This window comes from Molothrus ater, chromosome 3, assembly GCF_012460135.2.
Source record: "Molothrus ater isolate BHLD 08-10-18 breed brown headed cowbird chromosome 3, BPBGC_Mater_1.1, whole genome shotgun sequence".
Taxonomy (NCBI): Eukaryota; Metazoa; Chordata; class Aves; order Passeriformes; family Icteridae; genus Molothrus; species Molothrus ater.
In genome coordinates, this window is record NC_050480.2 from 110,479,060 (window position 1) to 110,505,770 (window position 26,711).

The following is a 26,711-nucleotide window of genomic DNA, read 5'->3' on the forward strand; positions in this document are numbered from 1 at the left end:
AGGGCTGGATTAGGCAAAGATTGATCCCTTTGGGAAAAGGGAATGAGTCCTGCTCTTAGCATCTCTTCCAGCTCCATTTGCCAGGATTCCCTGGTAGCTGAGAGCCTTATGGGCAAGCAAACAGTCGAGTCTTGTTTAATGGAGTTGTGCTTCTCTTGCAGGCAAGCAAGTCTGTGCACATGTTTGATAAGGAAAACAGCCCCTGCCACCTCCAGTAGGGGCTGAAGCCACTGCTTGTTGCAAAAAGTGAAATCCTAAAGGATTAGATGTGGGAAATGGTCATGAGCCAGCTGTTTGGGGGAAAGTGGGCACTCACAGTACAGCCAAAAATAAGTGACAGTCAGATTTCATCAGTGGCATCCAAACCAACATGAAAATAGGCAAAATAATTAAATTATCTGTCTGAAAAGCAGTGGCCCAGCAGCGTTAGAAGAGCATCTTTCACTTGCTGTGCTCTTGAATCATCTCTAAACCTGGCTTGTTGCTATCCATCAGGGAAGAGCCCAGCCATTTCCTCCAGGATTTGATGGCCAGCATGGGTCTCATCTACCTTCTTCCAGAAGGTTCCTTCTTCCAAAATCCTCCTTTGACTTTGGACAGACCTACTCCAGGCTCAGCCAACAACCTTTCGGAAACACAGTCCCATGATTTTGTAGTGATAAATAGGAAAGGAGTTACTATTAAATACAGACATTCATGAGCTTTCCAGACCATCTAGAAAAATGAAGACAATGCTCTGCATGTGTGAGCTGAGGAGGAAGGGGGATGTCTCTTTTTTTCTCTGCCCTACATCATATCAAGTCCACTAAAGCCACTAAAGAATCTCTAGTGAAGTCTGTTCAGCAAACAGTCCTGGAACTGGCTCCATTTGGTGGAAGATCACTAAATTTGGGTCATGAGAAGACAATGGCATTTTCTTCTGTTCAGGAAAAGAATGGGTGGTGGCAGAAGAAGTGTCCCTGTTCCACCACTGTCTGAGTCTTAAAATGCCATATATTTAATCGTTAAATAAAACTCAAGAACTGTGTCCGTCTCTGTGTTTCTGGCTGTTTCATAGTAAGTGGTGACAGTCAAATAGAGAGGCTCATTTAAAGTGGGGAAAAAAAGGCTTAAAATCCTTGAGTTACTCTGAGATTTGAGTCTTCTCTGTTCATTTCATAAGATCTCCCCTACACCTCAGATAAGTTCTCTTTACCTCTTTGCTGGAACATCTCACAAGGGGAGAGAAGGCAGGAGAGCAGGGGAGGTGGAGACAACATTGACTTGATGATTATGTGGCATCTTCTTCATCTCTCAAGCAGATCAGCCTGGAGTTCATAGGGAAAGGGCCAGGTTATGCAGTTATGATGTCCCCATGGTTCTCAGCCAGCACCAGGCTGTTCCAGGAGTCCTGTTTGGAGCTGGTTTGGGGAGACTGGCTCATGGCTGACTGGTAAGCCTGGGGGGAAAGCTTCAGAGCTGAGATTGCAGGGTGAATGGATGATCCATGTCCAGACATGGCAGAGACTGAGAATGCCTATGGAAAAAGGAGAATGCTGTGAAAAAAAGCTTCAAAACCTTAGAGGACCATGTGAATCCCTTTAGTGTGGGCTGGTGCTGTTGTTAAAATGTGTCTGGATTTGCTGCAGGGCTGGAGATTGCACCCTATGTGGGATACTTTGGCCAAGCTCTTTCTTCCTGTCTCCCTTTCTTTCTAATTCTAGAAACACAGAAGGATTTGGGTTTGAAGAGGCCTTAATGATCATCTCCTTCCCACACCCTGCCATGGGCAGGGACACCTTCCACCTTCTCAGGTTGCTCCAAGCCCTGTCCAGCCTGACCTTGGACACTTCCAGGGATGGGGCACCCACAGCTCCTCTGGGCACACTGTGCCAGGGCCTCACCACCCTCACAGGGAAGAATTGCTTCCCAATATCCAATCTAAACCTCTCTCTTTCAGTTTGAAGCCATTTCCCTTTGTCCTATCACTCCAGACCCTTGTAAACAGTCTCTCTCCATCTTTTCCCGCAGCCTCCCTTCCGGTGCTTGTCTTTAAGTACCTAAGTAAAGTTATGAGGATGTTCTCCCCATGTCTACCACCCTATTTCCCTTTTTTTTTTTTTCCCACTGCTAACACCTCCCCTCAGTACCTGAGAAACGGGGCTGGGATGCCCATAGTGAGATGAGAGCCCAGGTTCTGTTTTGATGGGGCGCATTTCCTCGGTGGTCGTGGTGCTGCTGCTGCTGCTGCTGGTGGAGCTGGTGGTCGGGGTAAGACTCTCGCTGCTGGATGGGCCTGGGGCAAAACCAGAGGGTAAAACAGGCTCTTTGCAAAGACCTTTCAGCACAGAGTTGTGCTCACTCACCCAGAAGTGTGTGGTAAAAATAAATTTTAAAATAGTTGGAAGGGTGTTCAGGTATTTAGACATTCCCCATTTTTTTAAAAATTGGCCTGTTTTGTCATTGGATTTCTCTAGTTCGAGGGCACTGTGGTTAGAAATACAAGTGCACACACAAATACATAATAAAATAAATTCCTTCATTTAACACTTACCTGCTGGTGCCTTTGTTTTGTTAAGGTTCTTAGGCTTGCGTTTCCTCGTCTGAATTCCCTCTTTTCTCATGGCTAAAGGCCTTGGGACCTGTGAGTCCAAATAGAACAGCACATTGGTTTCTGAATGTCCTTAAGGTCATCTCAGGGAACATGATTCCAGTTCTAACTTGTGGTTGAGCTGGTTTAAATGAAAGCAACAACAAGATGGAGCCCAAATTCCCTGGTCAAGAGAGATTCAAGATGTGCATCCAAATGGGAATAGGAAGATCACACCATGGTATTGAGTGTTTTAGGGCCAGAATGGAACTACAGCTCATGTGTTTGTGCTTCAGACTTGGCTTTTTTACTAAAATGCCTGAATTTATGTGGGAAGAAGCTGGGCCTAGTTTTATTAGGTTTTAAGACTTATTTGCAAAGGGGACCTAATTAGTAAGTGAGAAATACGCAGCATGTTCACCCCCTTGCAGGCATAAACACGACATAACCTTGAGGGGGATTAAACCCAAAAGGACAGCAGGAAAAGCAGTTCTGGGAGAGCACAGAGCTATGTAAAGAACCCAGCCCCCAGCCTGGCGCCATGAGCAGCCTCCCACAGCAAGGATTTACCCCGTGGAGCTTCATGTAGAGCCCGCAGGCGTTGCAGACGGGCTCCCCCTCGGCGTTCCTGCGCCACAGCGTGGTGGTCGTCGTGTGACAGTTGGCACAGGAGAGCCCAACGCGGCGGGATGCTGACTGTGGGGACAACAGAGCAAGCAAACAGTGAGCCCTGCAGTGCCCTCACCAGCTGCACCCCAACCAGCTCACTCCACCACGCCTCAGGGTTCCCTCTCCTCTTGCCTCTCGTATTTCTCTGGCTTTTTATCTTTTTGCCCCTTTGCAGTTGTCCGGCTGCCTCATTCTGCCCCTCTTGCCTTTCCCTTGACTCCAGGAAGTCTCAGCTCTCCTGGGCCATCTCAGATGGCACCAGAGACATGAAATAGAATCATTGGAAAAGACCTCCAAGACCATCGACCGATCACCATCCTGTGACCCTCCCCAGAGCACTGAGTGCCACATCCAGTTGTTCCTTGGACACCTCCAGGGATGGGGACTCCAGCACCTCCCTGGGCAGCCCCTGCCAGTGCCTGACCACTGTTTCAGTGAGGAAATTCTTCTGGATGTCCAAAGTGAACTTCTCCTGGCACAGCCTCAGGTTCTCATCCTGTCCTCTCATCCTGTCCCTGTTTCCTGGCAGCAGAGCCCAAGTCCCACCTGGCTGCCCTCTCCTGTCAGGGAGTTGTGGAGGGCCAGAAGGTCCCTCTGAGCCTCCTTTCTCCAGAATCCCACAACACCTGAGCAGAGCCCCAGATCTCCAGCAGCTCTAGTGTCAGCTTAGAGACCCCCTGCACATGTACACATCTACCCTAAGGTGTCTGGATCCCAGACCATCCCACCTTTTCCAGCTCCTAACCCTTTCCAGGCATCGTGGCTATCCCAGTAAGATGTTATCAATACCATAAATGTTACATATTCCTTGCTGGCTTTGTGCTGTGTTGTTTATAGAGCTCAAGGGGAAGATAAAAAAAAGAAGGTTCCAGTAGTGTTTGCCTCCTCTTGATAAAGAGAGATAATTAATAGGAAGTCTGACTAATGAATTAGTGCAGGAAGCAGACCCAAAGTTCGTTTTCTGGGTGAACTGGTTTAGTCAGGCTCAGAAGGCAACAGGAGAAAGCAACAGGCTTGAAGCCATATAAAATACAAGTTTTGAGCTGGGAAACAGTGGGAGGTGGAGGAAGAAATCCTCCACACCTGCCTGACTTTTGCCATCACCCTTCAAAGCTCAGGCCCTAGAGGCCAGTAAATGAGAGAGGGAAGGTCCTGGGTGCCGGGATGAGATCCTGCCCGGATCATTGGGACTCTGGAAAGGCGTTTCACAAGAGGGCGCTCGGTGCCCGTGGCTGCTGGCAGCGCTCAGGCTGCCGGCGTCACTTTTGTAGCTCGCAGGGACGGCCGGGTTTGGGCACAGACAGGGCTGAGCGATGCAAAGGGCAGGGCACTGTGGGGATGGAGCCTCGAGGAAAACAAGGAGTGTGGAAATCTGGCTTTCCGGTGGCTGCTTTTAGCTAGGGTTCATGATCAGAGAGTGTTATGGAATCGTAGAATGTTGTAGGATCATAGAATTTTAAGGGGGTAGAAGGGATCTTAAAGCTTATCTAGCCCCAGCCCCCTGCCATGGGCAGGGACACCTTCACTAGACCAGGTTGCTCAAGGCCTTATCCAGCCTGGCTTTGAACACTCTCAGGGCTGGAGCATCCACAGCTTCCCTGGGTAACCTATTCACCACCCTCACAGAGAAAAATTCTTCCTAATACCAAACCTAAATTTCCCCTCTTTAAAGTTGTACCCATTGCTCCTTTCCTGTCACTCCAGTTCCTGATGAAGAGTCACAGGTTCCCTGTAGGACCCCTCAGATACTGGAGGGGGCTGTGAGGTCTCCGCAAGACCTTCTCTTCTCCAGGCTGAACAGTCCCAACCTTCTCAGCCTGTCATGATGGACTCATGTCATTGGGGACACAGAGACCTTCCCAAAATCCCTCACCAAAACATGCAGGGAGCAGCAGGATCATCAACACTGAGCTCACAGAATCATGGAAAGGTTTGGGTTGGGAGGGACCTTAAAGATCATCAAGTTTCACCCCCTGCCATGAGCAAGGACACCTTCCACTATGCCAGGTTGCTCCAAGCCCCATCCAGACTTGTCTTGGACACTTCCAGGGATCCAGAGGCAGCCACAGCTTCTCTGGACAACCTGTGCCAGGGTCTCAGCACCCCACAGGGAGGAACTTCTTCCTGATATCTCATCTAAACCTGGTCTATCAGTTTGAAACCATTCCCTGTTGTCCTGTCATCCTTGTAAATGGTGTCTCTCCATCTTTCCTACAGGCTTCCCTCAGGAAAGCTGCAATTAGGTCAACCCAAATTTTTTTCTTTTCCAGGTTGAACAATCCTGTTCCTGTACCCCAGGTTCCTTGTGCACACCCCACCCTGACCCCAGAAGCTTCGGGATGCCCTGACCTGCCTTACAATGGGCGCTTCACCTCACTCAACAGATCTGGGAGCAGAATATCCATAAAACATATCCAGAAAAGTCACCATGAAGTGAGAGGCTCAACCAGCAGTGACCAGGGACCCCTGTGGGTAAGAGAAGATGGACTGGTGCTGTGCTGGAACTGGAAAGAGTTGCCATTCCTCCAAATATCCCAAAATCACCGTGTCCTACAGCCCCTTCCACTGCCTGGCTGAGTGTCTGGAGAACTTCTCTGGGCAGTACCAGGGCTTGGAGTATCCCAAGCATGAGAAAATCCAGCTTGTTTTGAAAATCTGGACCTCAGCTGGGCAGATGGGAGTTAAAACACCCCCGGCATCTCCAGCTGGCCGAGATTTCTGTGCCTCCTCCTCCCACATGTGTGATCTGGACTTACCAGCCTCCTCTGGGGTTTGAACAGGGGCCGGTTGATGCCGTTCATCTTGTGGTAGAGCCCGCAGGCGTTGCAGAGGTAGTGCCCCGTGCCGTCCCTCCTCCACAGCGGGGTGGACATGGCCCCACAGTTGACACATTCTCGCCCCTCGGAATAATCATCAAAAAATTCTGCTGCCAGGATGGGAGAGAAGGGAAAAAGACTCTGTTAATTAGGTGGCTGTACCTGTAATTGATGCTCTGCTTCTCAGTTTAGCCCAGAAGGGATATTTCAAGAAATCACAAATATTCAGATTTTATAGGTTGCAAGAAAGAGATTTTATAGAAATCTTTTGCAAGAAACAGCTCTTTATTTCCCAAGGAAACCCCCCTAGGATTATTGGGAAGAGAGACTCCTTTCTTTGTCATGGCTGCAGGACTTCTGTGGCAGCAGGGATGGGCTGGGACACAGATACAAGGAGGCTCTGATGTTATCCAATTTTCCCTTCTGCTCTGATGTTATCCAATTTTCCCTTCTGCTCTGATGTTATCCAATTTTCAAGATAGGCCATAGCCAGGAGAAGCAGATCAGGGCAGGTGAACAACCCTGGTTACAATCAAGGCAGATTCCTGAGACCACGAATAAACACAAACCCCACAGAGCAGAACTGCCCAGAGGTCAGGCAGCTGCATCTCAGCTGGGCAGGGAAAACCATTCCAGGCACTCTGCTCCCCATGGGAATATTCCTCACCCAGCCCCTCTGCTGGGGGGAATGGCTGCAGGGGAGGAACCTCCAAGGGGAGGTTCATGTGCCTTCACCCCGTTCTCTGCATGGAAAACATCTCCTGAGGTGCAGGAATCCACATGTGCAACTTGAAGGTTCCCTGCCCATGGAAGGGGGTTGGAAATGGATGGTCTTTAAGGTCCCTCCCAACCCAAACAATTCCATGGTTCTGGCATTCAAACCCCAGCTCAGGCTGACCGCTAACAGGGATTGTTGGGAATTTATGTGTGTTAGAGGCTCAGCTTTTGATGGAATCTGTCTTGTGTTTGATGCCACACTCCAGGGCTTGCTGCATCCACCCACTGCATTCCTGGTACATCCTGCACTGAGGGTTGGCTGCAGCTGGGATTTGAGGGACAACTGGGAATGGAGTGATGGGAGAAGGGGGAATGCATTTAAACTGACAGAGGGCAGGGTTAGGTTGGATGTTAGGAAGAAATTCTTCCCTGTGAGAGTGGGGAGTCCCTGGTACAGGTTTCACAGAGAAGCTGTGGCAGTTCCATCCCTGGAAGTGTCCAACACCAGGCTGGACAGGGCTTGGAGCAACCTGGGAGGGTGGAAGGTGTCCCTGCCCATGGCAGGGGGTGTGGAATGAGATGAACTCTAAGGTCCCTTCCAACCCAAACCATTCTCTGAACTGCCCTGGGCTGGGCCAGTCCAGTCCCTCTGGCTGTGGCAGGACCAGGAGGTTCCAAGGTCAGCACAACACAGCTCAACTGCATCATCCTTTGGATGAGCTCCCTCCCTGTTCCATACAAATCCTTCCAGACACCAAGAACTTCACTGTATTTTTTGCTTGTCCACCTGCTTTTTACACAAAAATCTCAGCTTCCTGCTGGAAGACAATTGCTCCCCAAGGAGCAAACCAACAAAATTTGGCTTCTGGCTGAGTTGTGCCTCAGTCCCGTGTGGATTCTCTGATGTCTAGCAAGGGTTATGTTCAGACGTGGCCTTATTTTCTCTTTTCCCCAGACTATTTTTGGAAAATCTGCAGGAAACTGCATAACTGTGAAGCGGCCAAAGGACAAAAAAAATTAATGAAGTGGCGCCAGTTAGCAGAGACAAATATTCACGTGAGCCTAATTCTCCCTAGGAAATCTGGCTAAAAATGGCAAGAGATTACACCATGTGCCCAAGGGGAAATGGTAGAGAACACTAATTTATTGTACCCAAGCAGCTCTGGATCCAGAAAAGCAGGAATCCAGTATCTTCCCAGCAGTTTAGGAAAATCTCACTACCCTGGGGCAATTCTGGTGGTTTCAAAAAGATGGGAATCCCTCCAGGTGATTTTTGTCCACATGGATTCAGTGATACCATAACCCTCACTTTCACCCTTAAAATGACAATTGAGTCACAGCCAAAATGTAGATCAAATAAACTTCCTTTGAAAAGAGAAGGGATTGAAACAGCTGGTCAGGAAAGAACTCGTTTCCTTGAAAAATCTCAAGAAAGGAAAACATTTCACTTTTTTTTTTTTTCATCCTAGAAGTTGTTGAGGTTTTTGATTATAATTTTCCAAAGAAAAAGCCAAAGTATTTTTGCAGTAATTTTTTTTCCTGTAAAAAATGCCTTCTTCTTCGAAAATAATTCAGTACAAGGTTGTGGACATAATCCAGGGAGAATTTAGCAAAGCAGAGGTAATCAAAAGGTAACGGTTAAAACTTGAGTGATTTGAGTTGTGTCTGTGAATAATTACAAAATACGGTCTTGGAAATTTTTCCACCAGAAAACCAAAATACAAAAGTTTTTCATAGAAGACAAAGGAGAAAATTCCTAACAGTCCCTCAGAAATGTTAAGAATTTGACTAGTTCTTGAATAAGAAAGTCCCTCAAAAAATGTCATGTATGGATATATTTCTGTTTTTAGAAAAATGTAAGTGTTCTACCTGCTGGCAATAAATAATTTGTTGCCAAGAGCTGAGTGTTATTTCCCAAGAGTGGGAGGACACCCAGCTCCAATGCCATGTTATTTTCAGTGTTGGTTTCTCATCAACACCCAAAACACCAGTGCAAACCCTCCTTGAGACCTGCTCTCCTTTCCCATCTGCATTTGGCTGATATTCTTCCTATTTCTTTGGTGCCCTTGGGTTGGGTTTTGGGGTTTTTCCCGTTTCCATGGGATTTGGACTGGAGCATCTCTCTCAAGGGACTTCCATAGAATCACAGAATGGTTTGGGTAGGAAGGGACCTTAAAGCCCATCTCATTTCACCCCCCTGCCATGGGCAGGAACACCTTAAACTATCCCAGCTTGCTCCAAGCCCCATCCAAACTTTCATTGGTTGAAGTTTCCAAAACTCCCCTTCTTCTTCCGTGGCAATAACATTTGTGAGACTCTCCCCTCTCTGCTGCAGGCAAAGGTGATCCTTGTGAACGTTCATAAACAGGAATCATTGGTGTTTGAGTCAGGTAGGGACAGACTTTGTTCCCAGGGGACACCAAGGCTCCAGCAATGGGCGGCTCTCCCTAATCACAGCCCCTATCAGATGGGTGTGTCCCTGGGCACCACCCAGTGCTGAGTCAGATGACACCTGCCAAGTGCAACCTCATTAAGAATATTCCTGCAGCCCTGACAGAGCAAGGAGAGCTCCTTGACCTCGGGAGATATCACCTGGAGGAGAGATATCCTCACCTGCTTCAAAGAATGCTTTGGGATGGCACAGGAGGTGTCTTGAACACTGCTGGAAGTTGGTTTAGAGATGATGATATGGGATTGGTGCGTGTCATTTATTGAACAAAGGGTGTTTGGGCCCTAAGGAAGTGGGAAACAAGGGACTGGATTTCTTTCTAGAAGAAATTATATTTTTATAATTGTTATTTTGTATATATACAATTATATATATATATATATATATATAATTTCACTGCATCAGTGAGCTCCAGGACGAAGTTGCCAAGGGGAGCTTTCTGAGCTGTCCTTCTGGCCACACATCCCTGCTGCTCTGAAGAACCCTGAATATCTACAAAATAATGAAAAAGCATCACCTGAAGACCTGCAGCCTGTGCAGTTTGATATGGGTGGGTGTTCAGGACCCAGGAAACCAAAATGTTCCCAGGGCTCAGAGCCCATAGGAGCTGGGATCTCCAATCAGGCTGAGCTAAATTGGGCATGGAGGTCACTGGGCTTCAAATGCACTAATTGTTTAATTTGTCACTGTTATTAATAATGGGGATTATGGAGACTCCCCAGGAAAAGGCAGCAAAGTGTTTCCTTGGCTTCTGGCTCAGGGGCTGGAGCTCTAAATCCTGGCATTATGAGATCCCCTGACACTTATTCCTTGTACTTTGCAGCCGGGAAAGGAAACGTTTATTCAGGCAGCAAATGGCCCGAGCGGCTCCCGGAGGGCCCTGAACAATGAGGGGGGAAGGAAAGGCTCCCCCAGTCACACTCAGGGCAATAATTTCCGTTCTGTGGCACAGGAGCCGCTGCCTGATAATGGAGATTTATGGGTCCATCCGGTGACCTCTGGAATGGCCTTTCTGCTGGAATGATTTACTCCCTCTCCTGAAGCCAGGTACAGCCAGCACTGGGACAGGGTTGAGGGAAGGATTTGCTGATCAGGCCGAGAAGGACGTCAGCTCACAGCTGGGGGAGCCTCATGTGTGCTGAGTGGCCTCATCTTCCTCTTTGAATGTTCAGCTCCCCCACGTGCCTTTGCCAAGCCCTTATCTTGTATCTTGGGATCATTCAGTCCTTTTTATGGGCTGGGTCCCTGGTGTTGGCTAATCCTGATGGCCTTCTGCTTAATTCTTCATAAAACCCTGCCTTTAGTCAATGAAGGAGCTTCTCACATGAAAGCAGATCATGAAATCTCACTGAATGACCAGTGGAGAGGATGGATTGTGTCCCATCCCCATCCTGGTCATCAACTTGCTGTGTAAAATGAGATTTTTTTTCCCCCTCACATCTACTGTTTATGAGCACTGCAAGGTCCCCAGGGCAGGAAATGTCATTTGTGTGTTGCACAACAGTCTGCTAATCTTGGGTGAGGCCTTGAGTATGCTCATGTCAGAAATACTTTCCACAATGGGATATCCAGTCCCCAGGGAGCCAGGAGTGACTCCTGAGTGGGACACAGGAGTCTGGTAGGGAAAAAAGAATTCTTGGATGTGGCCCTTCGTGACACTGGGTCGTTGGGAGGGATCCTTCACATCCACTGAGATCGGACAATGCTGAGGTCATCAAAAAGGAAAATTGGAGCTGGTCCTGCCAGCCCACACCTCCAACACCTCTGGCTCATCAAAAGTCTGAGGAATTTTGCCTTCCCAAACAGGACAACCAGATATCCACTTGCAACTCAACCCAAGGCTTGAGCCTGGAGCGTGGCTTGAAGTGACTTCTTTCCACCATCTCTGCAAACCCCAACTCTGCCAGCCTGGCACTACATCCATTCCTGAGTCCAGACCTTTGGGCTTTCTTTAGCAACCCATCCCTGGAAGTGGTCCAGGCCAGGTTGGATGGGGCTTGGAGCAACCTGGAATAGTTGAAGGTGTCCCTGTCCATGGGAGGGGGTGGGACTGGATGAGCTTTAATGTCCCTTCCAACCCACTCCATTCTGGGATTCTGTGATTAAATCTCTTTGCACAGGGGAGATCATCTTGAATGCATAAACCTGATGGATCAGGAACCTAAGGAATCATAACAGAAAAAGGAAGGATTTTGAATCCTTCAGTTCAGAGCCAGCATCCAATTTATGAATTTCTCTTCCTACATTATCCTGTGGAAAGGGACAAAGAGCCCTCCCTACCCTGGTTTGAGTCAGACCCTCCTGCATGAGAAACAACGAGGTTGTCTTCTACTTCCCTCCAACCCCCTCCTGCTTTCACCCTCTCTGGATGGAAAGAGACTTCCATTAATATAGCACTGGAGTTTTGTTTACAGCTGGAGAGATATTTGATATCAACAGTTCCCCCTGCAGAAGTGTCTCCTCAACCCAATGAAGCAACTCAGCAAAGGAGGAGCTGTCCTTCAAACACAGCCAGGCCACTTAGAGGCTCTAAACACAGCCTGAGAGCAGTTTTCCCAGCAGAGAAGCAGTTTCCTAAAACAATTTGTTATGATAAGAGGTGAGAGCCACGATCCTGTGTATACACAAACCCCAAATGGACTCTCGGGGGCACTCGCAGCTGAGGCAAAGGACATGGACACCCTGGAATCCCACCCAGGACACCCTCACCTTCTGCTTCAAGGGACAGCCACAACAGCATGCCAGGGGATACAGGATTTACCATTCCCAGCCACTCTGTCCCAAATACCAAAATTGTTCCCATTAAAAAGTGGCAGTTTGGAAATCCTTCCTATTCTTCAAGCCTTTTGGGGTCCTTTAAACCAGCATTTTGCTTCAGCTAGAGGAGCTGAAAGTCACATCTTCTTTTTCTTTGAGATGGGTTGAGGTGTTTCCATGAATTGCGTGATTCCAGAAGTGGAAGTTTCAAGGGGAAAAGCCCATCAAAAGGTTTCTGGTCAGATCACATCCCAGCTAAAAGGGCTGGTTGATCCAGGATTGTGGCACAGAAGGAAAAAAAAAAAGGAGAGACAAAAGGGGAATGGGCAGGGAGTGACCAGGAAAATTTTAAAATCCCAAATTTATGCATGGTGGAGCTCTGTAGCCAAAGGAAAGCTGTCATTGAGCCATTGAGCCTTTTCTTTGTCCATGAGGACATCACCATCATGGCACGCAGGCTGGGATCAGAAAGTGAGGAAGGAGCTGAGGGAGCCAAGGGTGTTTCTATAAAAGCAGGTTTTGCTCATTGGCTTTTCCCCCTCTGGTCCCTCTTATCTTCCTGTTTCCTCTAAGACAGAATTTGGGGAAAATTCACCCAGGGTTTTAGAGATTAATGGGATCTAAACACAGGGAGAGCAGGACAGTGCCTGTCTGAGCAGTGCCCATCTCTGGGCTGGGAGCTGTGGGAATGTGGCTCCCTGCTCTCCTCTGCTCTGTGTTAACAGAAGGCATCATCCACGTGATTGAGGATCTGCAGAAGTGGGGAACCAGGTAAATTCCCCACACTTTGCCAGAAACATGGTTTCAAGCAAAAAGCATCATTGTGCAGCCTCACAGAAATGGCTTGGTGCCATCCCAGAAAGTTTTAGGGTTTATCTGCCACATCTGTGGTGGAGAAAATGGTGGCTGTGTACCCAGTTAGTTGCCTGGGCCAAACAGTTTTCCCTCTGAAAACATAAAGACCCTACTTATTGCTTATTGAGGAAACATTCACCCTGCAGTCTGGCTTTCCAGAAGGCAAAGAAATCTGCTTTTTCCCCGGCTTCGCGAAACACCACGGCGAGACATTTCCCGTGCAACCCTTCCCAGGCCAAATGTTTCACGTCAAGGCAAAGGGAACATTGTGTCCCTCCCCTGCAGCACTCCCTGCTCTGCCTGCGGCAAGCCAAGGTCTGTGGCACACACCATTGCCAGCAGCCAGGAATACTCCTTTTCCTTCATGGATATGTTTTCTGTGCTTTGAAGGACGGTGGAGGTGGAAGCAGCCAAAGGACCAGCTGAGATCATGTGCAGGAGGGCCACGATGGGAAGGTTGGGCAAATTCTGGGCCTGGCTTGGAGCTGAGTTTTGGCTCTGCATTAGGATGCCCTTGAGCAAGGCTTTTCATCTCGTGGTGACGCTGTCCTTTCCCCATGACAATGAGTGACACTGGAGGTGAGCAAGAGGACAGCTTTCAAAAGCCACAGCTGGAGAAAAGAAATGGATGGAAGAAGGATGGGTGGAAACAAGCTGGATTCCTCTAAATCAGATCTAAAGAGTACTTTGAGAAGGGGCAGGAGCTGGGAGGATGGCCAGCCTGGTTGCTTGGAAAAGCACTGACAGCTCTTCAGCACACAAAAACCACCAAAGCCCAGACCATCCAGCCCCGTGGTTATCCCAGAGCTGAGTGGAGAGAGAGTCCACACACACACACTGAAGGACCATGTTATGTGTATGTATCCCACATCCCAAAGGTGCACAGCCTGCTCTGAAGGAGACAGGAATGCAGACATCCCTGAGGGTCTTTTGGTGAGGGTCTTTTGGTGGCCAGCCTCCTGGCCACCTTTTAGAGACCAACCTGGTGTCCAACAGCAGCTTCTGCTGACTGTCAAGTTGTGCCTGAGTGAACTCCCACCCACCAAGGTGACCTCCCCTTCCTTACTCCTCCTTGCAGTTCTTATGCTTGTAAATATCCGAGGCTCCTCTGATAAACAGAAGATTCCTCCGCTTATCGACTGTCCAAATATTTTTTAACAAATCTCAGATTAGCATGGAGAGCCCAGGGAATGGGCGAGATGGGGTCAGCCACAGCCTGGGGTCTGCTTGGCAGGAGGCACCTGGAAATGGTCTTTCTCTCTTTTGACAAAGAAAAAAGAGCCACAGCCTTGCCCTCCTTGAAATCTGGCCCATCTCCAAGTGGATGTGCCCGTTGAGACTCTTCTTTGATGGCCTCAGGGAAGGGACGGTGGGGAAAAAATGAAGAGGATCAGAAAAGCTTGGGATTTGCAGTGCCATGATCCCTCCTGGGCAGCTGTCTCTGAGTTGGGAGCAGGTAATGGATCATGTGCAGCCATTCCTGGTGTCCCCACAGGGGACCACAAGCAGGTGTGCTGTGGAGTCCTGCCAGGCTGCTGCTCCGTGGCTGAGCCATGGGAATTGGCCTTATGGCTACAGGGTAACCAGTGAGCCAGGGCCAGCCACTGGGTAGGTGGTGAAGCCTGACCCTAAGCCCGGCCAGCAGAGTCCGGCCATGTTCAAATGTTCTGGGACCCCAATCCCATCCAAACTTCCTCCCAGGAGCTGCACCAGGAGAGGCTGGGCTCAGCCTGAGATGGTCTGTGCTTGGACCATGCCAGGGGCGAACAATTACCACAGAATCACAGAATATCCTGAGCTAGAAGGGATCCACAGGGAACATTGAGTCCAACGCCTGCCTCTGCACAGGACAGCCCCAAGATGGTTCTTCACCAGTGACTGAAGATTATGGTCTGTTGGGTTTTCATTAGGAGATGGGGGAATGTCCATCCTTGGGCTCCCCAAAGCCTCATCCACATGCCCTCAGCCACTGCTGAGTTGGTTGTCCTGCTAGGGATCTTAAAATGTGCATTTCTACAGTCCTACAACTCCAGAAACTCCATGTTTGTGGTGTTTGGTTTTTTTTTTTTTTTCCTCCAGATCAAAATGATAGACATTTATCTAAAGCAAATGGGCAAAATCTTTCTTGTAGAAATACAATAATACAATTGAATTATTCTTATTATATTTGTGGGCATGTGGTATACATATATATAAACATATATATTTATATATGTACACATAACATATCCTAGAATCACAGAATGGTTTGGGTTGGAAAGGATCTTAAACATAATTTAGTTCCAGACCCTCTTCCATAGGCAGTGATGCCTGGGATGTCCTTGAGAATGCCACTGTAGCAAGTTAGGAATCGCTTCCAATCAATTCTTTCTGGTTTTGCTATTAAACTTATTATTATTCTGTGACCATATAGAACTTAGCTATATAGAATAGTGTGTGAACATATATTTATATATAGGTGCACAAGTGCACACATATATATTTTTTAAAAATTCATTTTATATGTGTAAAACATATGATATATTAAAACACCTCACTTTATAAATATAAAACATGTCTATACCATGTGTAGGAATATATGAAATATGTAGGACTGCTCCACACATCCAATCCCTCCCTGAGCACAACAGCACCAACCAATACTGACACATCCAAACTCCAAACCCCTGTCCCAGTTTTGTTCTCATTTCACTGATTTAGACACAGGCTCTGCCTCCAGTTCAGAGTTGTTCCACTGATAAATCCCACTCAGAGAAGCTGCACCAGCACAAGCCAGGCCAGATCCCGGCCTCCCAGCAGGACTCCAGCCAGGGACAAACAAAAAGGTGTTTACTAGGGCTCATCACGTTAGAGGGGACAGTGAGTTTGTCTAACCCCTGGCCCTTCTCTTTTCCTTTTTTATTAGTTATTCTGGATGTTAAGTCAACTCAGCCCCCGAGCGGGGAGGGAGGAGGGGACGATAAAGCATCTGCAAAGGTCACTTCAGCAGCCCAGGCCAATAAAACGGCAGGTACTGAACTTATCAGGGCCACATATAACTTGCAGTTTTTCTAACTCAATTGATTGGACTTTTTATCTAAAATAACAGGCATTATAAGATAGGCGAAAGTCGAGATAAGGAGGAAAATTGAGTAGCCTCGAATCAAGATCAGCCTGGGGACAGGTTCAAACTCCCACACCTGCCCCAGAGGAATCAATGAAAGTTTCTTGGCGCCGTCCGCTCGTTTTGAAATGCTGCTGAAGTCGGGTGAACTTTGAGACCGCGGCGTTTATTCTGTGATTATAATTAACCTGCCCACCCGTTGTTATTGATTTGTGTGGAGGGAGGTGCCAGAGCCTGACTGGGTTTGGGAAGAGAAGTGCTCAGGGAGAGCAGGCAAGAGTGAGACCCTTCCCTGGCTCGAGGCAAAGGAAACAGGGTGAAATCCCCCTCCTGCTTGTGGTCCTACTTATTTTGGGAAGTGAAAAGACCCTCAAGCCCAGATCTTCATGTCCAGAGGGGCAGGATAAATTACAGCATCACTCATCTGTCCCAAGGAAATAATGAAGGACTGAAACATGGGAAAAGTCATGCCCAGGATCCAGAGCATCATCCCAGCCCAGGGGAGTGTGAGGAAGAGACATCCCACCCCCAAACCAGCTGCCCCTCTCATGCTCCACACCACCCAGGCATGTCCCAACCTAGAGTCCTTCCCAGCAGCCAGCCCCCCAGGCAGGCAGCCCCTGGGGCCAGCACTCCCTTCCCAAAATAATCTCAGACATCTGGGACCACACGTCATTTGGAGGAGTCCTGATGTCTGGGGCTCAGGGCCTCACTGATTTTTTTTTTTTTTTACAGCTCCAGCACTGCGAGCCCTGGATGTTGAATAATAGTGGCTCCCTGGCTTGCAAATCCAAGAGTCTGTCTTGGAAAGTCATTGGAGTTTGAATAATAAATATTAGGTTGTTTTTTGTTTTGTTTTGCTTTTTTTTTTTTTTTGCCTCATCTAGGATTTCAGCATGAAGGAATCAGGGTTTTCCAGCCTCTCCCTTGCCCAGGAAAGCTTTTCTTTCCCTTTCTGAAAGAGCAGAGCCTGACATATGATAACAAGACTCCGGAAGCTGGAGCTTGAAGGAAAATTGAGGTGCACCAAAGCACAAAGGCTGGCAACAGCCAGGGGTGGGCAGCTGGGAATCCAGCAAGAGGGAGATGTCCCCTGAACTGTCTGGACGTGTTTGCAGAGCCAAAGGAGGCTCTACAGGTCAGAGGACAGCGTGGAATTTGCTTAAATATTATGAACACAGGGAGCTCCATGTGGAAAAACCAGGAAGAATTGGCAAAATCTTGCTTGGAGGGGCTGGTGTGGCCTCATTCTCCCTCCCTGTTTCAGCTCTGCCCCCAAATTTGGGTTTTAACCTTTAGGAGAGTCTGATGGCAATGGGAACCCAGCCCCATCCCAGCTCCCTGTAAATCCACTGTGCTGGAAGCATTGTCCAGCAGCAAAGGGCTGAGCCCTGGGAAGGAGAGCAGGAACAGTGAGCGGCATCCCACCACGAGACCTCTCCTGAAATGCTCCCCCAGCAGACACCAACTTAATTCCCAGGGATTAGGAGGAAGCATTTCCAGGCAGCAGTTTTGTTATCCCAGATTCAGAAGCAATCCAGTACCAGTCCCTGGTGGAGACGGGAGCTCAGCCCTGCGGGATCCCTCATCCGGCTGCCCTCACCCCACCTCTGCTGGAAAAATTATTAAATTTTGGCTTTCCAGGAGTTATTTCTTTTCCTCTTTCACAAACAAAATTAATTTCCGAGTCTCTCCCAAGTCTGGTGTGAGTGGTTCGAGCCCAGCTGGCTCTGATAAGGGTCTCACAAGCTTTAGGGGTGACTAAAAATAATTTAAAAAACATCCTGAATTCCTTCATGCTGCAGCATATAAACGAAGTCACCACTTCTCAGGAAAAAAAGGAAGCTCCCACTGGATTTTAGGGTTTCACCTCCCTGAGAACACATGTAAATTCCCATGTAATTTGCAGTGGGCTGAGTTTCTTCCCTATGGAATCTATTTGCATGGGCCTGATCCTGCACCAGCTCCCAGTGAGCTGCCCTGTGCTTTAATTCAGGGATAGATTCAGCTCTGAGCAAGGAACGTGGGTATTTTTGAGGTTGTTTTTTATTTTGTTACTGTTTTTTCTGATTTTTTAGGGGGTGGCTGATCCTAAAACCTGAGCAGGTTTGGCCTTAAAAAGACAGAGAAAGCAAAAAGAGATTGGAAATACCCAACTTGTCCCCCCCTGCAAAGACTTCATTCTACAATTAGGTATCCACCTCATTAAGCAAAAAAAAACCCTCTGTGCCAGCAAATAATTGAGAAAAAAATTAATCACTGGGCACTTCTTGGAAAAGAAAATATTATTTTTGCTTCCAGTTGACGCTGCCCCAGATTTGGCTTTAAAACCCAGGTCTTGCCAAAACCCCAAAGCTGAAACATTTCAGCGCTGACGACGGAGTCAGATCTGCATCCAACTTGGAAAATCTCTGCCTGGCTCTTCTTTTGGAGCACACCCAGCACCCGCCAGTTCTTTTTTTGGGGGATGAGAAAATCCAGCCCAAGCTTATCGTATTGAAAAAGAAATCGCCGCCGAGCACCGCGAGCGTTTAGAAAGGTGCAAGAGCGCGGGCAATGCTGCAAACTCAACGCACCCTGCAGCAAGGAGCTCTTGGAAAAAAAGGAAAAAAAAGGGAAAAAAATGGAAAAAACCCTGATATTTTGGAGTACGTTTGAATACACGGGTGTTTTCAAAAGAGCCTTTCATGCCACTCGTGCCAACGGTGCTGGGATTATTTTCGAGCACTGTCACGCAAGTGCAAGCACCAGTGTGTGGGGAGACCTCAGTGCTCAGGCCTGGCAGATAATTGGGTTTAATTTGTCATTACAGATGTATTTACAGCTCAGACCCGGTCACCGTGACCGATGATGTGGAGAAGCCTTGGAAAGGCAGGAGAAGTTTTCATATTTTGCCATAATGCGGGATATGATCGTAGACAGCTGCAAGAGTTCGGTGCCATGAAGCAGAAAGACCAGTTTTTCTTAAACTGAAAAAAAACCCCTCAAACCGACCTTATAATGAAATTTGCTTCTATAATTTGGGTTAATTTGGGAGGTCAAAGCATATTCTCACCTATTTCCCTGGTTATTTAAGCAGTGTTTCACACTAGCACACCAAAGGCAAATTTACACCTTCCTGCCAGACGGCAGCGCAGATTCCCACCCGCCGGCAAGGTGAATATTTGTCATTTCCAGATATTCCCATCTCTCTTTTTGCAATCCTGCAGGCATAATTACACACATTCCCCACTCCAAAGCAACTCGGACCTGTAACAACCCAACCTGGCCATTACAACCGAAGGGTTTTGGCAGCGTAATCGCATTTTTCGGGATCCCACGTCCCCAAAACGTGCGGCTGGAGCAGCAAAAATCTGCATTTCTGCCTTTCCCTCCCAGCATCAGCAAAACTTTCTTTCCTAAGCCTAGGGACTGAGCTCTTGAGGTAAGTTCCCACCTGGTTTTGAGCCCCAAAGGGGAAGTAGACTCTTTGTCAAGTTTTTTATAGTTCAGTTGCAAAAGCCTTGAAGAACCCAAGATTCTGGCTTCCTCTGCCCCTTGAATCCCCAGGAACATCACTGAGCAGGGGGAGATCCCTGAAAATCCCACTTCTGCATCTTCTTTCCAATAAGGAAATTGTGGGGAGGGAAGGAAACACTGGGCTGGTGGGCAGATTTGGGAATAAAACCTCTCAAAGTTGATATATTTGCATTCCATTTTTTCCGTACACTTGCAAAGCTCTGCAGGGCTCAAGGAGCAAAAGTTTCAGCCCAGAGCCCCGCACTGATGAGAAACAAAACTTCTGAAGGTTTTGGGACAATACAATCAATTTTTTAAAACTGAATTTTCTTTAAAATTGCACCTTTATTTTAATATCGTCCCTCAGAAACAATGGGCTGCCAACCTTCAGGCACGTAAAAAGCCACTTTTTCACCCAGTTTGGAATTTTATTGGGTATTTGGCACTTTGTTGGTGTTTTTTTCCGTACATCCTTAAATTTTCAGAGAGAAATGCTTTGCCCTTTCAAAATACCCCTCTGTATTTGGCAGAACGAGTTTTGGGGAGCCCCTTTCTGCCAGCCAAACCAAGGTTTTCCCATCATCAGAAGAGCACAGAGGTGTCAGGATTGGGCCTGGTTTCCTTTGGAATACTCTGCCTGATAAACCCTCATCTGTTTCCAAGAATTTCACCTCTTTCCCTTAAAATTTCTGGCAAAAAAAAAATGTAGAGAGGAAAATATAAGTTGTCTCTTAAAAAAAATATTGCTGTTATTGTTATAGGGATAAAGAAATCCGCATGGATAGATGAAAAATAATTGATCCTGGTTTAATAAAGTCTTATATTAAGCACCACCATCCACTGCCTTAAGTTTTACTGCTCTACAAAAATTTGTGAACTTTTCTATTATATACTGCCCCTTGGCTGTTCAGTGCAACATAAGTTGTGCTTGGTAATACAGTACAATTTTTAAGTAAATAATTGAATTATTAATAGCGGTGACAGAGTGCCCGTGATGGTGTTATTTTTGTTATTATCACTGATTTATTTGAAATTTAAATTCTACTGCTTGGGGGGGCTTGGAGAGGGGAATAAACACTTTTGCGTTCAAGCTTGATCTTGCTCAGAGATTAGAAACCCTCATTCTGTGGGTTTCATCCCAAATCCCAGACTGACGGGTGACAATTAAATTAGGAGGGAGAGCAGAAGGTGGATTCAGACCCGGACGGGGGGAACAAAGCCCTGGGCGAACCTTCCCCGCCGGCGGGGCTGGGGTGAGAAATGCGGCTGCTTGCGAAACGGGGGATGGAGGAAAAGGCAGACACGTCCAACAGCCCCTTCCCGATGTCCTACAACCACATCCCGCTGCCCACAGCCCCTTCCCGATGTCCTACAGCCTTTTCTGCCATCCTGCACTCACATGCCTCTGTCCTATGGCCCCATCCCTCCAGGATCAGGGACAGGACGGTGCTGGGCCCCCCTCATCGCCTGCCACCCCACAGGGACCAGCCACCTTGTCCCTTGGTGCCTGGGGAAGGTCAGGGGCTGCTTGTAGGGCAGAGGGTTGCAACAAATGCCAATGAATCACTGGAAATGTCAGCCCCGGGATGCGACAGGGCAGATCTCTTAGCATCCCTGTGGGAAAGCTTAAGATCTAGTTCCCAATCTCTCCCCCACCAGCAGCAGAAAGGACATTTTCCAACCCAGTGTCTGCTCCAGGCTTTGATCTTCCCAGATGCTGCTGCTGTGTTCCAGCAGCGCCTGCTTGAGGAGCCCTGACTTCGATTTGGCCAAAAAAACCCCAAAAAACCAACCCAAAAAGCGCCCGCCAGGAATGCCCACAGCCCCGATTTATCCCCAACCACAGCAATACCTGCGCGATGCCACAGCGAAAGTAAAATCCCCGCTGTGAGCAAAATGAAATCCGGGATCGGAGCGTCCTTCCCCAGCCTGGAAAGATCCAGGAGGCAGCGAGGAGCTGCGGGATGGATGCGCTCGGACCCCCGTGCCCGCCCTCCATCCCCGCTCCCCTCCGCCTGGGGAAGGAGCAAGAGCCAAACTGCCCATCTAGGGTAATTTTGGGAGCGATTTCAAGAGATTTTTGGTGCTGGCGGGGAAGTCTTTTGAGAGGGGATTCTGCAGCTGGTCCTTTTCATGCCTCATTAAGTCGGGAATTCGCAGTAACTCCATCCCAGGCAACGCCTGGGGCAAGTTCACTGCCTCGACCACAGGGTCTGATCCTGCTCTTCAGGGTAATGAAATCAGTCACCAAACTTATCCTGAAAAGCCCAAATTTGGCATTTCGAACTCACACCTGGGAAAGTTTTCCAAACGGGCCCATACGTTTTACCCATCCTTCCCAGTGCTTCATACCAGGGTTTAACGCAGGCAAAAATTCCTTAATTCAGGGAAAAACAAGAAGATTTGTATTTCTTTTAGTGTTATTTTCTTCGAATACGTTTTCACTAATCTTCTTTTCTCTATGTGTTGCTTTTTTGTTACAGGGATATATTGCTATAAAACAGGGAGGAAAACGTCTTGCCCAATTGTATAGACAGGGAATTAGTTTCTGCATATAGTTGCCTATACTTGATCTTTATTTTTAAAAAATCGTCATAATTAAAATTTTGATGACCCCAGGGGTGCTCTGCATTTAGCGCTACTTGAAGGTGGTGGTTATTTCTCTGGGGAAAGAAAATGAGAGCGCTGGAAATATTTATATTTCACGCATTTAAAAGGATTGCGTTTCCACCTTGAGATTCCTCGCTGTGCAGAGAATAAAATTACTTTTAGCCCTAAGAAAAGGCAAAGAAAGAGTCAATTCCACCCTTCCGGGGATTTCTCAGGTGCTGACCAGGCTCGGATGTGGAATTAAAGTGGGTCTGTGATGGGAATAATCCACAGCGGTGTCCCCCCCCCCCACTACATCTTTCGGTGCCTTCAGTTTTTCAGTGTTTATTACCCTTAAAATCATTAAAATAAAACCCTTTCCCGCTCAGAGTCCCACAGTCAGCCTCTACGTGCTTTACTTAACCCCCCTTGATGCCCAAAGCGTCGCTCGGCTTCAAGGAGGGACCCGGCAGCGGCCGCGTCCCGACTCAGGGAGAAGTGGGAACGGGGCAGGTCTGGACCTTCAACTGCTTCCCGGAGGAGCCGCCTTCCAAAAATCCTTTTAAAACTCAACAGCTCTCAGGCAGTATTTTGTTTTATTTGGTTTTGGGTTTTTGTTTTTGGTTTTGGTTTGTTTTGTTGGTTTTTTTTAACCAAAACTCAGGCACTTTTGCTTTAAAATTCGAACGCTTTCCCATATCCAAGGCAGAGGCGTAATTAGCCCCATGCTAATGAATCCCGCGGATTCGGCTGCGCTGCCGAGAATCCGGCACCCGATTCGTCCACTGCCGAGAATCAAGACCTGGCCGTGGAGTCCCGGCTCCTTCCTCCTTCATTAAAAACCATATTTTGCACTGGCTCAACTCATCCCTTATTCCCAGTGCTATTTAAAACCCTATATTTATTTTTTTTTGCCATCAAAATGCGGAGCTGCAGCACAAACCACCACGCTCAAAGCCTCCAAATGCCCTTGCGCTTTAAAAGCTGATGGGTGTTTCTGCAACTGCAATTCTTCATTTGCATTATTTTGGGTTTAGGGTATTTTTATTATTAAGAGCCCTTCTGAAATCACCGCAAAAAGGTGATATTTTTTTCCCCCCAAGGAAGAGATGGCACCATGGTAAAATACAAATATTCGTATGTGCTCCCTCATATTCAATTAATACTTGACTGTTTAATTCATCCTGATTTTTTCCTCTACGATCTGCCTTCTCATGGCTTCCAAAAAAAATTGCCTGATTGGCTAAAATTTTATCCTTAATCTGTTCCTCGTCTTGAGAAATTTTCTAGTACCTAAAGAAAAGCACAAGATGTTGGCAAGGCCAAGCCTTCACCGACACTCAACTTTCCTTCTTTTAACATCTTAAAATAGTGCCAAAGACAGCGCAAATCCCGCTGGACACGATGGAAAAACCATCCTCCAAAATTCGGGTCAGAGAACACAATCGTAAAATAGATCTGCAGACAAATTTGAGGTATTTTCTTTGTTAACCCCGACCCCAAAGCCGACAGAAATACCTTCATGGAGAGGAGGCGGGAAGGAAAAAAGGGTTTATGAAACCACCATGCAAAGATGTGCCAGCATTTCTCTCTCCTTTTATCCCTCTTCCACCTCACAAAATATAAAAGCAGTATTTTAAGCCATTTGGACCAATTCTTCGTTGTAGGAACCAGAGGAATTTAATGAAATGAAAGGCTCTGAGACTGGACTCAGCACAAGAGATCAGGGTGAGATTTTTTGGGGCAAGGAGACTCTGAAATACCAGGGTTGTGTTGTTCAGATGTGCCTGAGTTCCCCAAAAAGCACCATTATAAATGTGGATGCATTTCTTTTAATCCTTCTCCATCATCTCTCTCATCTCAGCTCTAAATTTCTCTCTGCTCTCCCTTTTTGTAGCCCAATTGACCTTTCCAAAAGAATTTTTTAAAAGATCAGAACGTAAAACAGCCCGAAGGGAAGATTTGGAATTCATGGACCCAACTTTGCTTTCTCAATGCTCCCAGTTTAACACCTAAAGCCAGCTCAGGAAGGGTCTGCCTGCGTGTCCATGGAACTTCGTGGTCCTGCACCCCAAAATTATCACAGAGTCCCTAAATCCCCTCTGAGCTGTTCGAGGAGCCAGCAGGCCGTCGCTCCAGATCTCAGCTCATCACTCCTTGCCGCTCCGGGCCTGCCCTAAATTTCGTTTACTTTTTGGAAACTTTGAGGATGTTTTGGACTGGTGATTTTGCAGAATAAATAAGAATAAGGACCCCGATGCTTTCCAGACAGAGAGACCACTCAGACAGCGCCAACCCCAATACTCCAAATTCCTCCCTCCAAAAACCAAAACCTACTCACAGAGGGGTGCGTGCCCCAAAATCTGGAGGGGGGTGGGGGGTAACGGGGTGAAACTTCCCCTCCCATCCCTCCTATTTCCCAGCCCCGTGCTCACCGATGTTGGCGTGGCGGGCGGCCGCGGGCGTCCCTCGGCTCTGCAGGTTGTGCAGCATGGGGCTGTCAAAGGGCGAGGAAGTCCAGGTCGTGGCCATTTCGGGGCTCATGTAGGCCGGGTAGGGGCTGGAATAGGAGCTGCCGAAGCCCCTGCCGTACTGCTCCCTCCCGTTAGCAGAAAGGTTCAAGGAGCTGCTGTAAGCCGCCGCCGCTTCCCGGGAAGAGGTGGCCGGGATGGGGGTGCTGGTGGAGAAGGAGAACCGAGGTGACACGGGAGGGTGAGAAGATCCAGGGTTGTAAGCGGCGCTTTCGGCTCCGGGTTGAGTCCAGATGGAGTGGCTGGAGTGGACGGGGCTGCCTTGCTGGGAAGAGGCGCTGCTCTGCAGGTAGGGCAGGCTGGGGAGCATGGAGGTGACCCTCGTGGTGGGCACATAGACCGGGGACGCTGCGGCCGCGCTGTGCATGAAGCCACCTGCCCCCTCGTACGCCGGAGGGCCGGGGTTGGCTGCCATGGCTAAGCTCTGGTACATGTCGTGCGGGGCCTCCCCAAAGCCCAGCCGCGATCCAGAGCGATGGGGAGCGCCTGGAAAACCCTCGGCTCCACTTTTTTTTTCCCCCGGAGCGGTCCCGCGTGGGCGCAAGCCTTCCAGCCAAAACCAAAACACCACCAGCGATGCGATTTTTTTCCTCCGACCCCCCCCCCACCTCTCTTCCCCACCGCCCACCTTCCCCACCTTCAAGCAGGTCCCGCCGCCTCTTGCAGACCCCGAGCAACAAGTCCGGGTCCCTCCGGAGGGGAAATTTAGCTCCCGCCTGGATTTAGCTGCTCCCACCGGGCTCCATCCATCACCTCCCGCCCCCCCACCCCCCCGCCCTCCACCATCAGGCTGGGCTGTTTAAAACCCTCGCTCAGTCTCCTCCTCCCTCCCCTCCCGCCCTCCCCTTCCAACAACCCCGGGGGAGCAGGGGGAGATGCTGCCGGGATGGGATGCGGGATGCGGCGGCGGCGGCCGGGCCGGGACCCCCCCGGCGGGGAGATAAGGAGGTTAGAGAAGGGGGGGGGAGGTGAAAGGAAGGGGGACACAGCCGGGAAGGTGAGAGACAGCGATGCTCTCTCCTGTGGCCCGCAGCAAAAACCTTTGTCCCGCAGGTACGATCGGTGCTTTAAGCTGTTAATGGCCCCCGGGGCCGGCGTTTGATGTGGGCGGCGGGAGGGCTGGGGTGGGGGGGAGTTAAATTAGGGAAAAGTAGGGGGGGGAAAGAGGGAAAGGAGGAAGGATGGCTCGCCCATCCCACCCCTCGCCTGCCCCACGCGTGTCCGCACCCCCTAAAGCCCGGCCAGACGGGACCGAGGGGACTTCAAGGAGAGGGGGGGACATTACCCGTTGCAGCCCCATTAGTGCTGCCCAAAGTGGGGAGCTGAGCCCAGGCAGCGCCCACAAAACTCCCTTTTCCAGGTGTTTTCTATCCCTCTCCCCCGTTTTTCCCGTGTGGGGTGACCCACTGGGGACTGGGAATGCCGTAGGTCTGGGTGGGGAGGAACATCCCAGAGTCGTGGGACAAGGTGGGGGAAAGAGGTGCTTTACCTCATGTTGGGTTGGTTTGGAATTTGGGGGATTTTGGGGGAATTTGGAGTGGGGTTGGGCCTTGGGATGCCACTGGGGCCTTGTGCGTGGCTTGCAATGGCAAGACCCCAAAACCCACTTGTGGAAAGGGGTCAGGGTGAAACCCCTTTCCCAAGGAGGGTCCAGGGAGGGGGGGGTGAGATGAGTTGAGATGTGAAATTCTCTACAAATCATGGAGGGAGCCTCTTGGACGGGCTTGGAACAACCCAATCTGGTGGAAAGTGTCCCTTCCCAGGGCAGGGGGGTCGGAACCGGGTGAGCCTTTAGGTATTTTTTAACCCAAACCATTCTGGAATTGTAGGATTCCATGAAAACCACCTCACACCGGGAGAAGAGCTGGATGGGGCACGGGGTGGGGGGAATTACGGCCGGAGAGTTGGCTCTTGGGACTGCTTCAGGTTTAACCAACAGATTCCCCCGGCTGAACCCCTCCGCTGGGCTGAATTTAGCTGCAGAAGAGATAACCAGCAGATAAGGGCTGATACCCTGGGAGGACAGCGGGAGACGGGCAGGCGGCCGAGGAAGGGGAGAGAAGCCGGAGGCAGCGCTGGGAAGGGGTAAGGATGGAAGCGAGCCGGGAAGAAGGGGCTTTAAGGGAGATCCGTGTCCCCCAGACCCCCAGGGAATGGT

The 26,711-nt window shown here is 48.9% G+C and overlaps 1 protein-coding gene across 2 annotated transcripts; it reads right to left on the bottom strand.

Moving 5' to 3' along the window:
• Positions 1–1,333: 1,333 nt before the first annotated feature.
• GATA4 (GATA binding protein 4) lies at positions 1,334–24,986 on the bottom strand. 2 transcript variants are annotated; one of them, XM_036380651.1, is made up of 6 exons: positions 24,458–24,986; positions 5,995–6,161; positions 3,140–3,265; positions 2,534–2,621; positions 2,130–2,275; positions 1,334–1,516 (listed from the first exon to the last, which is right to left on the bottom strand). In XM_036380651.1, exons 1-6 carry the CDS (start codon positions 24,984–24,986, stop codon positions 1,334–1,336), a joined length of 1,239 nt encoding a protein of 412 aa, XP_036236544.1. The 2 variants fall into 2 exon arrangements, with proteins under 2 accessions (XP_036236544.1, XP_036236543.1); XM_036380650.1 differs by having other exon boundaries at positions 5,995–6,164.
• Between the last annotated feature and the right edge of the window lie 1,725 nt (positions 24,987–26,711).